Raw genomic sequence first — 14,057 nt, 5'->3', positions numbered from 1 at the left:
TTAAAGAAAACATGCAGTCTTATTTTACAAGGCAGGCGTCAGAGAAAGTGAGATGTCCTGTGTATAGTGGTTGACGTTTCAACGGGTCTGTGTCAAGGTCACGAAGTCGCGACACAGAAAGTTTATTGAGGGGAAAAGAAAACTAGCCTGACGTAGCGGGATGTTTCCGGTTGACGAGGGTTTGAGTTACCACGGGTATAATAATGGTATATGAATGACAGAATACTACCTAACAAACTCTTTTGTTACACAACCACTCCTCCCACGTAGAGCCTTTTCTGCGAGAACCTGAATGTTTTAACGAAGATATGATTTGGAAGTAAGGTCTGCATTGTATACCTGGTCATATGGGGTTATTTGTTCAAAATGTTTTCTATTATCGCAGGGGGGAAAAAAGCAACCTTAATGTGTGAATTTGAGCACCCTGGATACTTCTTCCACACTTGTTTCGTAGCTTATCATTCATCGCCCTCCCCGTTTGTCCGCCCCAATGGATGTGTGCTGACGGTCATACATTTCTATAACTGACACCATCTTGTTTACTTGACAAGATGACATCTGAGCATTGGCTCACATGAAGGTAATTAAAAACAAAATATTAAATAAATATAAACGGCTAACGGTTTTTTCTTTTGTTAATTAAATTAAAATTAATCTAATTAATTAAAATTACCGCTAAGAGTCGACTTTTTTTTCTTGGAAACCTTGAAAGTTTATTTACACGTGATCAAACTCTTTGGTCCATGAAAACTGAATTTAATTTATGCACCTTAGGGCACAATATAAACAAAAATCGCCAACTAGTCTTGAAGGTTTTTGGGAGTTTTAAACAAAAAAATCATAATAAATGGTGGTCGAATGTTGGCTACAGGCTCACGGATTTGTTTTGTTTTGTTTCGCTTTTTTCTTTTCAGAACTTGACAGAAGAACTCGCTAAGTAAATTGATTTCCATTACTTAATGGTTCAATTTAATCAATCGTTTAACTTGCATCTATCCTTGCATCATGCTTCAAACCACGAGCTCTTGAGCTCTGAACGTGGAATTGCTGTGGGAAACACTCCTGGAGTTTTGTCAGATTGTACGGTAGACATGGCATTCGCTCTGTTAATGGCTTCCGCGAGAAATATAGTGGAAGGAGACAAAATTTCTAAAAGTCCCGAAACTAAACAGGTCAGTTTTAATTTTGATAAAGGGAACGATCAATAACTGATTTTCAGGGTTTTTTTTCAAACTGGTATATTATTGTAAGCTCATGTAAGCCTCTGATCAGTCAGGAGGTTTCGTGATTGCTAAGTACGTGTAGCTGTTTCTCCTTGGGGGAAGGGTACGGTTACACTTGAGCTGCGTGATTTGCGTGACAGTTAGCGGAATCGAACGAGCAGGCCCTCTAAATTCACAAAAAACATACTTGGATGGCAAAAAGAAATACCTATGGATAAATCTGAATACTATGAAAAATTTGATTAATCTAACTTACTGAATTCCCTCAAAAACAATAAAATTAAATTAAATGTACATGGTTGAATGAATAGTGACTTAATATGTACTTGTTATACGTATGTTTTGTCTTACACTTCTATAAATAATACAGCTGTGATGAAAAAGAAAAATTTCGTTTACTCCCAATCAAAATTTGAAAAACGCAAGCAAGCCTGCAGAGCTGGCGTAGTTTTGACGAGCGACTCCTCAGTATTTTGTTGTTGAAAATTATAGCTGCGATCTTCAATTTTTACGGCGGCAGAAGGCTGGGGAGAGAAAGACAATGTACCAGTGGGGTGAGCGATGGTCAAAGGGAACGGGGGGGAGGGGGGTGGGGCAATTGAAAAAACGCCGTCTTCGCGGCTTTTCTTCGTCCTCTCCCTCCCACCGTCCACTCTAACTCAAAATCAAACGTTGCCGGTCGAATAAATGATCGTGAGCTTGTAACGTTAACTTGCTTTAATAAGGCGCCTGCACTGCAAGCTAAGCTCAAGCGTTCCCCTTAATTTCGTCTCCATATTTATATTCTAAACCAAAGCTTTTTCTCGAGCGGAAGAAACTAAGGGAACCCTAGATGCGAGCGATTCGATTTGATTAAAATATCGAGAGGTCTCTGGGGTTGATGAGGGCGGGGGGGGGGGGGGAGGGGGAGGGGGATTGGCTTTTATAGGTTGTACTAGTAACAGTTAAAGTAGCTTATTATACTCCTAGCATTGCTCGGATTTTTTCCAAATTATGCTTTGCTTTCTCGGTTTTGAAAATCAAGCTACTTTTTCTTAAATTATGCTTTTCAAAAAAGAAACGCGAAACAAGTCCAAATTATACATTTATTGGCGGTCATATATTTGAACTGCGGATAAAGACATGAATGAAAGTGATCTTCGCAGTGATGTGCACTACTTAAGCAGTAGTGAAAATAAGGCCTGAAAAAAATTCAGGCCTGTACGGGATTTGAACCCATGACCTCTGCGATACCAGTGCAGCGCTCTACCAACTGAGCTAACAAGCCAACTGGGAGCTGGTCATGATGGTGGTTCTAAATAAACCCGTGAAGTGATGAATGTACGGTTAAGAATATATGAAAGTCATATATTTGAACTGCGGATAAAGACATGAATGAAATTGATCCTCGCAGTGATGTGCACTACTTAGGCAGTAGTGAAAACAAGGCCTGAAAAAAATTCAGGCCTGTACGGGATTTGAACCCATGACCTCTGCGATACCGGTGCAGCGCTCTACCAACTGAGCTAACAAGCCAACTGGGAGCTGGTCATGATGGTGGTTCTAAATAAACCCGTGAAGTGATGAATGTACGGTTAAGAATATATGAAAGTCATATATTTGAACTGCGGATAAAGACATGAATGAAAGCGATCCTCGCAGTGATATGCAGGCCTTATTTTCACTACTGCCTAAGTAGTGCACATCACTGCGAAGATCACTTTCATTCATGTTATACATTTATTGTTAATATTTTCTTTATTTTGGGTTATATACTCGCTCTGAAAAAAACACAGTCAACAACTGCACCTAATTCCAGACTAGAAACGGAGACTCCATGTATCTGTTAGCATCACGTTTCTCTTCGACACCATTTTGTTGCCTATAAAACGGGAACTGGCATCGAAGGCCACGGGGGTGGTTGCCGAGGACTCGTCACCATTAATTTTGGTTGTCGAATAGTCGTCATAATTGATGAAAAACAACTAACTTTTTGGTGTATCTTATCTTACTCTTGTCATAGATCTCTTACTTGCATGGTTATTACTCGGCAGGAGGGTGACCGGATCAACCATCGGAATTGTTGGTATGGGCGGGATTGGAAGTGCTGTGGCTAAACGAGCTAATGGATTTGACATGAGAATTGTGTACCACAACAGAAACAGACGTGAAATCGAGGAGAAGAAATTTGATAAGATTACAATAAAATGTTTATGAAGTAGCGTCGCTGCAGCTCCCTTAAGAGGAGTGACGTCTTAAATTACTTGTTCTGAAGTATTTGTTAGGGGGGGAAGACTTATTTGTGTAAAAGATGAACAGGGTGACTTGTCATTTTAAACTGATAACAGCAACTAAGCCAAAGAAGAAGCGACAACTGCAGGAACTTGTCTTTATTTATCTTGTTAGTTATTTATTTGCGATTTTTATACAGGCTGGCCCTGTTTACTTTTAAAGCTGGTTTAGATGAGGGCCTGTAAAAAAACTGACAAGGCTAGATCACAACACCGGGAGCTACATTCCCTTCCCCTTGCGAGGAGTGTGAGGGCTCTTTAACGTTCCCTGCTAACCAGTTCAGAGAAGATGCAGAAGACGGGCCTACAGTTTATCGTCCTTAATCCAGAAGACTAGAATTTCTAATTATTTGCGGATGCCATAGCAAAGGCAGCACTTTCTCCTCAGTTATTTTAAGACCTTAAGTGCTGGTCCGGTGTGGGGATTGAACCCCCCACAGCAGTTCGGCGCTCTAAAACCGGAGCTTTCCATGCGCGGTACGATGTCTGTCCATTGAGGCCCTTGAACCAAGTAAACCACTGGAATGCATTCTACCAGTCTATGCAACTTTAGGTTGACAAACCGTGTCCAGCTGATTTTCCATCAAACACTTCTCGAACTTCTGTTTACCACCTCTTTACAGGTGCTCAATACTGCAACACTCTAGACGAGCTGCTCTGTCAGTCAGACTTTGTAGTGCTATGCACTCCTCTTACTAAAGAAACAGCAAACCTGATAACAGAAAGGGAGTTAGCTCTGATGAAATCAACAGCGACACTTGTTAACATCGCACGTGGAGGAATCGTCAATCAAACTGACCTGAGCAAAGCGCTGCAGAGCGGAGTAATAAGAGCTGCTGCGATGGACGTCACAGATCCCGAGCCCCTGCCTAGAGACCATCCGTTATTAAAACTACCTAATGTTATCATTACGCCGCATATGGGATCAGCAACTGTCTACACAAGAATGAAAATGATGGAGGTGGTTTTAATGAATCTTAAAGCTGGCTTGAATGGAGAGAAGTTGCCCTTTAGGTTTAATTAGAGAGCTTTCAGGAAGGAGGGACGGAGTTCGTAGTCGTAAGTGTACACTAGTAAAGGAATGGTTGTTGGAAAATAACTATCCACTGAACTGCCAAAGTCGATGTAGTATTCAATGGGTGGATGAGTGCGACTTATACTTCGTTTAACGTAGTTTTGTCGCCATCGTGGATTAACAACCGAACTGACTCCCCGAGGCCAGTTTCCTGCACTTATTCTTGACTCCTTTCGCTTCGCTTTGAATACACTTGTCATGAATACAGGGCATGCCAGTCTCTCACGCCTGACTAATAAATCAGGAATATTTATTTATCTGTAATTATGTCATTTGTTAGTTTTATTCAGATAATAGCGGTATTCAGTGACACTGTGTTCATTAAATTAGCACCTTAAAGGTAGAGATTTAATCTCGGTCTGTAACTTTGTTAACTTCTTTTTAGAGGACATTTGAATACCAGTAGGACGGCGAATAAATCAGCATGGTGTGGACTGAAAAATCACGTTCTATGATATAAATAAAGTTCCCATACGCTTTATGCCTATTTCCTCCTTCAGCGATCAATTTTCTTCATCCTGAGAGATATGTTTTATTCAATCTAAATGCTAGTTATCTTTTAGGAGAACGAACCGAGTTCAAAGTCGATAGTTAATAACTGCTCAGCTGAAGTGTCTAGTGGTTGATAATACTGAGCCGCGAAGCGGCGGGGTAAATATCCACCGCCAGCCACCGACACGGAGTTGAGATGTTGTTTTGGCATAGTGAGATGATATAGAAAAAAATATGATGTCAACTCCTTTATTCCTGCAACTATTACAATATTTTCGGGCGCAAAACACACGCGAGTTGCTTGGAGTTGAATAGAAAAGGATATTCGAAGTTTGATTTGCCAATCGGAGCGCGCCTTCGACACTATCTATTGTTTCAGTATATACTAATGTATACAAGTGGAAGGGATAGATGTTGGACAATTGCCCTTCACTGAACTCAAAGGCAGAGTCCATGTGACTTGTTTTTAATGATTTACTTCGTAAACTGAGATGTGATCCGCAAATGCCTTTGCATTGCTTGCGAAATGAAAGGACACATCACGCTGGAAACTTCAACCAGAAGGAAAGAAAAACCGCCAAAAATATCAATCTAAAAAATTCTGCGCATGAAAAAACCCTTCCCTAGTTTGTTGTTTCTGTCTCTGCCGAGACCCATATCGGTTTTTGAGGAAAGAACTAAATACTTCACAGCAGTTTTTGTTATATTCATGTGCGTCTCAGTAAATGCAATTCAGGTTAACAAACGAAATGTTTGTAATTCACAATTCATAACAGTGCATGGGCAAGATTGATGTTGTTATAAAAAGCTTTGTTCGATGAGTGACGAGCTTCTGCGACATTGCCTCAAATACATTATGTTGTCGTATCCAGTGTTTGTCTTCGGTATATAAGGTCAGAGAGAACTGAGGTGTCCTTTCTGTCCAACCAGGGGTAAGGCACAACCGGCGTCAGTTTCAAGGTGGAAATGCAACAATAAGGAGGTATTCAATTGGATGATCCAGTAAAAGTTGAACTAAGTGCAAAGGATACTTATCCAGCTGTTTATCAGTTCACCCTAGCAGAAGACATTTCAGGGACACAACTTGACGTAACTGTATTTCTGATTGTGATGACGTCCCAGCTTACTTAAAAGTATCACGTGACTGTAGGGATGTCAAAGACAACATTGACAACGTGGACTATAAGGAAGAGTCACTTCGTCTGTTGTTCGCCAAAAAGGGACAGATCACTTTGTCCAAGTTCTCCATTCCACCTTTGACCGCCTCCACTTCAAGTTGGTTTATTGGAATCGCAATCAAGAACGCCTCAGGTGACACGCCAATTGATGCAAGAAAGACTGTGACATTAACTTTGAAAAGGTCATTTGATTACACATGTACTAAGCCCTTTTTAATTTTATTTTAGGGTGTGGTCTTGTTCGTATTGTGATATCTTTGTTTGCATGGCCAATTTTTTAGAGAATGCACCTTCTGTTGCTGGAATCAAGCAGATAAAACTAAGATAACCAGCTCTGAATTTTTCTCAGCTATGTTCTTAAATCACGTTAATTGTCGGTTGGGTGTTTATGGTGAGTTCATTCCAGTTTGTCTTTGCAGACTGGTATTTAATGATATTAATCTGATGTACATCGGGTCGGTGCCTTCGCTAACAATCTCTGTCGATATTTCCTTAATACATTGTAATCAGGCAACTGACAATTATGAAATTTACATTAAAACGATTTACTGGACTGTTATCGCTTAATTAACTTCACACTGAGCGCTTCCGTCACGCTTATTGTTTCCAAAGCCACACTTCAAAAGTCGTTTGTAATTCGTAGGAATGCTTCCATACGTAAACAATATATCCACGGATTCATTGCAGAATTACTCAAAGCTAGTGTTCTCGCCCAGTTGTATGCCACTCCAACATTACTTTGGGCATAGGCGCTGCGAAGGTACATCAGTGGAATCCAACAAATTGTGAAGACTATGACAACAATAGCAACCGTGACTGTCACGCGACGTTCAACCAATTGTGAGGCACTCTGTCTTGCGTGACTGTGAACACCATCACGATTCCAAACTTTAAAAATGATCAATGTGTAGTAGCAAATGATGGTTAAGTAACAGATGGCTGCGGCAATGACGGTGAAATAAGAAGTTGCTTTCTTGCTCACTGACATTCACAAAACGCCGTAGATAACCGGAACAATCCAGGCGATGAGTAACGCTAACTTGAACCTCTTCAGTGTTCGGATCGCTTTGCTCTTAACTGGTCGGACAATAAGGAGACAGCGATCGATACTGATAAAACACAAGTGGAGAACCGAAGCTGAGCACGACATGTTCCCAACAACACGAAATGTTTCGGACACCGGCTCGTTACATTCGCGATTTACATGAAGCCCCCAGAAAGCTATAAGCAGCGGCTGACCCAAAGCAGTGACCATCAAATCGGCCGCAGCCATACTCGCCAACCAGAAGTTGGGAATAATCTGTAAACTCTTGTGATCTAGCGATCACCAGAGAGTTTCCGATGGTTCCCACGACACTTGACAAAATGTTTATTGGAATTAACGCAATTATGTGAGAAACTGGTGGGAGGCAATCATCTAAATGGGATTCATTTGATGAAAGATTCATGATGCAAGTGAAAGTTGTCCTTCCACACGCCTTCAATCGCTCAAGTTCTTCAGAGACTGTAATAACAGCTGACAGCCAGGCCTGCAGGACTGTTTGAAATGTAGCAAGAATTAATATTTCGATATCCGTCCCTTTGATATAACTCAATACACGGCTAAACTGTACTAGATTCAATCAGGAAGTTACACGAATGAAAGCGAAAATGCTGAAACCCGTTTTAGCACAGAGCTGCTTCATCTGTGACGTCACAGTTGTGGCTGGGATTTCTTAGATGTCGTACGTTTCTGCTTCCCAGTGCTTTAAAATCTAGTCTTGAAGGTTTTTGGGAGTTTTAAACAAAAAAAATCATAATAAATGGTGGTCGAACGTTGGCTATAGGCTCACGGATTTGTTTTGTTTTGTTTCGCTTTTTTCTTTCAGAACTTGACAGAAGAACTCGCTAAGTACATTGATTTCCATTACTTAATGGTTCAATTTAATCAATCGTTTAACTTGCATCTATCCTTACATCATGCTTCAAACCACGAGCTCTTGAGCTCCTGTTCAAACATGAAAGTTTACGTGGCTTTGCCCCCCCCCCCCCAGAAAAAACAAAACAAAACAGAGGAAAGACGAACATACAAGAAAGCAAAGGGAAAAAAAAATGAGGTGAAATTTTTGTTCTGTATGATTTAACCGATTAGGCAGTTCATCTAAATGTTTTTATCATTTGCTCCTGTTTTCATTTACATTACTGAAGTCTAAAACGTGAGATCTGTAAGAAAGTCCTGGCAGTCTGAAGAATGTTTCACACATGAACCGTAGTTTCTTAACCAAGTTACGTGAGTCTCCTAAAAGCTTAGAGATAGAGCCTCTGAGGCACTGTTCTTGAGGTTATGGGTTTCGCTGCTGGGGAAGCGATCAGGTTTGCATTGTGTAATTGTTTGTTTTCGATTTCCTGCCAAAAACATCAAATTTAACCTTTACTTTGGGTGCCTTTCTAAGTAAGAGGTTATCAAGATGAAAATTATTTATTCAAAGCTAATAAGAAAGCGTTCGTTTGTTATCGCCTGCTTATATTTTTTCGTTGTCACGCACAACACAGCACCCACAACCGGAGTAACGGTCGTAGTCACGCAAGAATTGTGTCACGCCACGCAGTTTCTTGGGAGTTACTACATCACGGGCGACTAGCAGGGAAAGAAAAAAAGACCGAAATACGAGTGGTCAGCGGGGAAACAAATTTAATCATTCATTTAGAGACATATCAGTTGTAGTTGCAGAAAACAATAGTGTTGTAAAGCCGAAATGTTAACAGTATACTTGGCTAAATAAAATTTTAAGCAATTTTTTTTTCAAGTGTTGATGGCACATATGTCTTTTACTACTGTAATAAACAATGGAGGCATCAGAAAAGGCATCGGTGACATCCAGAAAGGCACCAAGAAGAATTATATTTACGTTTTGTAACTTGCTGCGAGGCGTGCGTGACGAAAAAGAGAAAACCAAATCCGTGGTCCCCAAATGAATTCTCCCTCCTTACCCCAAAAAATGTTCAAATTTTTCGCAACTTCACCTGTTCCTATTGGTATTGTTTATGGTCATTGGCCCTCCTATAACCGCTAATTATGGCCTATTAATACAGGTGTTTAGTGTTAAATTGTAAAACTTCCCGAAGAAGTCTACGACAGTTAGACGAAAAGCGTGGGAGAATAAAGAAATTTTACAACTACTGTTCGTTGAGTGCTGCTCACCAGTCTTGTTTAAAAGATTTTTTTAAAAATTTGGTGCGATAGCTGTTGTCAGTTTTTCCATGCAGGTTGTCTGGATATACCTTTCGCAGAGACGTGGGGGGGGGGGGAGGGACAGAGACACCAACATAACATTTCACCCGTCATTCGGTTAAGATTTCATACCGAGTTCATTTGTTAAATTAAATAGGAAAAAAACACTTCGAACGGAAAACAGAATTATTTTAACGTCTGGATCTTTTGAGAAAAGGTCTCCTGAACGAGTAGCCCTGATTATAAATATTTAAGCAAGGTAAACACATTAGCCTTATGGAGGCTATGAAGTATCAAATTTGTTTCTCCGCTGACCACTCGTATTTCTATCTTTTTAAGCAAGCTAAACACATTAGCCTTAACTTGACTGTTTCTCGAAGCTCAGTGTTTTCCTATATGCTTTTTAGAGTCAATATTTACATGGGGGACAGAGACACCAAAACAACATTTCACCTGCCGTTCGGTTCGAAAGTTAAGTTTTCATACCGAGTTCATTTGTTAAATTAAATAGGGAAAAAACACTTCGAATGGAAAAAAGAATTATTTTAACGTCTGGATCTTTTGAAAAAAGGTCTCCTGAACGAGTGGCCCTGATTATAAATATTTAAGCAAGGTAAACACATTAGCCTTAACTTGGCTGTTTCTCGAAGCTCAGTGTTTTCCTACATGCCTTTTAGAGTCATTATTTACATGGGGGACAGAGACACCAAAACAACATTTCACCTGCCGTTCGGTTCGAAAGTTAAGTTTTCATACCGAGTTCATTTGTTAAATTAAATAGGGAAAAAACACTTCGAATGGAAAAAAGAATTATTTTAACGTCTGGATCTTTTGAAAAAAGGTCTCCTGAACGAGTGGCCCTGATTATAAATATTTAAGCAAGGTAAACACATTAGCCTTAACTTGGCTGTTTCTCGAAGCTCAGTGTTTTCCTACATGCCTTTTAGAGTCAATATTTACACGGGGGAAAGAGACACCAGCACAACATTTCACCTGCCGTTCGGTTCGAAAGTTAAGTTTTCATACCGAGTTCATTTGTTAAATTAAATAGGAAAAAAACACTTCGAACGGAAAACAGAATTATTTTAACATCTGGATCTTTTGAAAAAAGGTCTCCTGAACGAGTAGCCCTGATTATAAATATTTAAGCAAGGTAAACACATTAGCCTTATGAAGGCTATGAAGTATCAAATTTGTTTCCCCGCTGACCACTCGTATTTCTATCTTTTCTTCTTTCCCTGCTCGTCGCCCGTGATTCAGTAACTCCCTAGTTTCTTGCATCGTGAAGATATATTCTATGTTCGCGTCGTTCGTAATGGAAGCAAACTCGAAACCTGTCGTTGTTCGTCTTCCTGACATCGAACTGCCCCCTGAACTTCAACAAATGGTAGATGAAGCTGACATCGAGATGAAACCGGTCGATCCTACCAAAGTTTCTCAAATGAGCGAAGAAAGTACTCGAAGAGTTGCAGGAATGGTGCTTTACGCATATTGTGAAATAAACGGAGAGTTGATGGATTGCTTTCCTAATCTCAAAGTAATCAGTAATTTTGGTGCTGGCGTGGATAATGTTGATGTAGTGGCGGCCTCTGAACGTGGAATTGCTGTGGGAAACACTCCTGGAGTTTTGTCAGATTGTACAGCAGACATGGCATTCGCTCTGTTAATTGCTTCCGCGAGAAATATAGTGGAAGGAGACAAAATTTCTAAAAGTCCCGAAACTAAACAGGTCAGTTTTAATTTTGATAAAGGGAACGATCAATAACTGATTTTCAGGGTTTTTGTTCAAACTAGTATATTATTGTAAGCTCATGTAAGCCTCTGTTCAGTCAGGAGGTTTCGTGATTGCTAAGTACGTGTAGCCGTTTCTCCTTGGGGGGAGGGTACGGTTACACTTGAGCTGCGTGATTTGCGTGACAGTTAGCGGAATCGAACGAGTAGGCCCTCTAAATTCACAAAAAGGAAAAAAAAAGGAGGGGGATTGGCTTTTAGGTTGTACTAGTAACAGTTAAAGTAGCTGATTATGCTCCTAGCATTGCTCGGATTTTTTCCAAGTTATGCTTTGCTTTCTCGGTTTTGAAAATCAAGCTACTCTTCCTTAAATTATGCTTTTCAAAAAAGAAACGCAAAACAAGTCCAAATTATACATTTATTGTTAATATCTTCTTTATTTTGGGTTATATACTCGCTCTGAAAAAAACACAGTCAACAACTGCACCTAATTCCAGACTAGAAACGGAGACTCCATGTATCTGTTAGCATCACGTTTCTCTTCGACACCATTTTGTTGCCTATAAAACGGGAACTGGCATCGAAGGCCACGGGGGTGGTTGCCGAGAACTCACCACCATTAATTTTGGTTGTCGAATAGTCATCATAATTGATGAAAAACAACTAACTTCTTGGTGTATCTTATCTTACTCTTGTCATAGATCTCTTACTTGCATGGTTATTACTCGGCAGGAGGGTGACCGGATCAACCATCGGAATTGTTGGTATGGGCGGGATTGGAAGTGCTGTGGCTAAACGAGCTAATGGATTTGACATGAGAATTGTGTACCACAACAGAAACAGACGTGAAATCGAAGAGAGGAGATTTGGTAAGATTACAATTAAATGTTTATGAAGTAGCGTCGCTGCAGCTCCCTTAGAAGGAGTGAGGTCTTAAATTACTTGTTCTGAAGTATTTGTTAAGGGGGGAAGACTTATTTGTGTAAAAGATGAACAGGGTGACTTGGCATTTTTAAACTGATAACAGGAGCTAAGCCAAAGAAGAAGCGACATCTGTAGGAACTTGTCTTTATTTATCTAGTTAGTTATTTATCTGCGATTTTTATACAGGCTGGCCCTTTTTACTTTTAAAGCTGGTTAAGTGAGGGCCTGTATAAAAACTGACAAGACTAGACCACAACACCGGGAGCTACATCCCCTTCCCCTTGAGAGGAGTGTGAGGGCTCTTTAACGTTCCCTGCTAACCAGTTCAGAGAAGATGCAGAAGACAGGCCTACAGTTTATCGTCCTTAATCCATAAGACTAGAATTTCTAACCATTTGCGGATGCCATAGCAAAGGCAGCACTTTCTCCTCAGTTATTTTCAGACCCTAAGTGCTGGTCCGGTGTAGGGATTGAACCCCCCACGGCAGTTCGGCGCTTTAAAACCGGAGCTTTCCATGCGCGGTACGATGTCGGTTCATTGAGGCCCTTGATCCAAGTAAACCACTGGAATGCAGTCTACCAGTCTATGCAACTTTAGGTTGACAAACCTAAACCGTGTCCAGAATTTTCCATCAAACACTTCTCGAACTTCTGTTTACCACCTCTTAACAGGTGCTCAATACTGCAACACTCTAGACGAGCTGCTCTGTCAGTCAGACTTTGTAGTGCTGTGCACTCCTCTTACTAAAGAAACAGCAAACCTGATAACAGAAAGGGAGTTAGCTCTGATGAAATCAACAGCGACACTTGTTAATATCGCACGTGGAGGAATCGTCAATCAAACTGACCTGAGCAAAGCGCTGCAGAGCGGAGTAATAAGAGCTGCTGCGATGGACGTCACAGATCCCGAGCCCCTGCCTAGAGACCATCCGTTATTAAAACTACCTAATGTTATCATTACGCCGCATATGGGATCAGCAACTGTCTACACAAGAATGAAAATGATGGAGGTGGTTTTAATGAATCTTAAAGCTGGCTTGAATGGAGAGAAGTTGCCCTTTAGGTTTAATTAAAGAGCTTTCAGGAAGGAGGGACGGAGTTCGTAGTCGTAAGTGTACACTAGTAAAGGAATGGTTGTTGGAAAATAACTATTCACTGAACTGTCAAAGTCGATGTAGTATTCAATGGGTGGTTGAGTGCTACTTATACTTCGTTCAACGTAGTTTTGTCGCCGTCGTGGATCAACAACCGACTGACTCCCCCGAGGACAGTTTCCTGCACTCATCATGAATACAGGACATGCTAGTCTCTCACGCCTGAATAATAAATCCGGAATATTTATGCATATGTAATTATATTATTTGGTAGCTTTATTCAGATAATAGCAGTATTCGGTGACACTCTGTGTTCATTAATTAGCACCTTGACGGTAGAGATTTAATCTCTGTAACTTTGGTCTGTAACTTTGCTAGCTTCTTTTTAGAGGACATTTGGATACCAGCAGGACGGCGAATAAATCAGCATGGTGTGGACTGAAAAATCACGTTCTATGATATCAATAAAGTTCCTATACGCTTTATGCCTATTTCCTCCACCAGTGATCAATTTTCTTCATCCTGAGAGATATGTTTAATTCAATCTAAATGTTAGTCATTTTTTAGGGGAACGAACTGAGTTCAAAGTCGATAGTTAATAACTGCTCACCGAAGCTGAAGTGTCTAGTGGTTGATAATACCGAGCCACAAAGCGGCGGGGTAAATACCCACCGCCAGCCACCAACACTGAGTTGAGATGTTGTTTTGGTATATATCAAAATAGTGAGATAATATAGAAAAAAATTTGATTTCAACTCCTTTATTCCTGCAACTATTACAATATTTTCGGGCGCAAAACTCACGCGAGTTTCTCGGAGGTGAATAGAAAAGGATATTCGAAGTTTGATTTGCCAATCGG

At 40.5% G+C, this 14,057-nt stretch overlaps 1 protein-coding gene, 1 non-coding gene and 2 pseudogenes across 2 annotated transcripts; 2 read left to right on the top strand and 2 right to left on the bottom strand.

Annotated features, from left to right (window-relative positions):
• The first annotated feature begins 959 nt into the window (after nt 1-959).
• On the top strand, nt 960-4,543 carry LOC136282643 (probable 2-ketogluconate reductase). Its single transcript, XM_066170320.1, is given in 4 exon segments — nt 960-1,172; nt 3,226-3,249; nt 3,252-3,392; nt 4,116-4,543. Coding segments are annotated over 4 exon segments (780 nt in total). The 3' UTR covers nt 4,518-4,543.
• Nucleotides 2,418-2,490, bottom strand: Trnat-ggu (transfer RNA threonine (anticodon GGU)). Its single transcript has one exon. It is a non-coding gene; the product is annotated as a tRNA-Thr (tRNA).
• A 2,258-nt stretch (nt 4,544-6,801) lies between the features above and the next one.
• Nucleotides 6,802-7,686, bottom strand: LOC131792169 (histamine H2 receptor-like; annotated as a pseudogene).
• Nucleotides 7,687-10,723: 3,037 nt separating this feature from the next.
• On the top strand, nt 10,724-14,057 carry LOC136282123 (probable 2-ketogluconate reductase; annotated as a pseudogene).

This window comes from Pocillopora verrucosa, chromosome 7, assembly GCF_036669915.1.
Source record: "Pocillopora verrucosa isolate sample1 chromosome 7, ASM3666991v2, whole genome shotgun sequence".
NCBI classification, from domain to species: Eukaryota; Metazoa; Cnidaria; class Anthozoa; order Scleractinia; family Pocilloporidae; genus Pocillopora; species Pocillopora verrucosa.
Note: the sequence above shows the minus strand (reverse complement) of the source record. Positions and strands in the feature narration are given on the sequence as shown.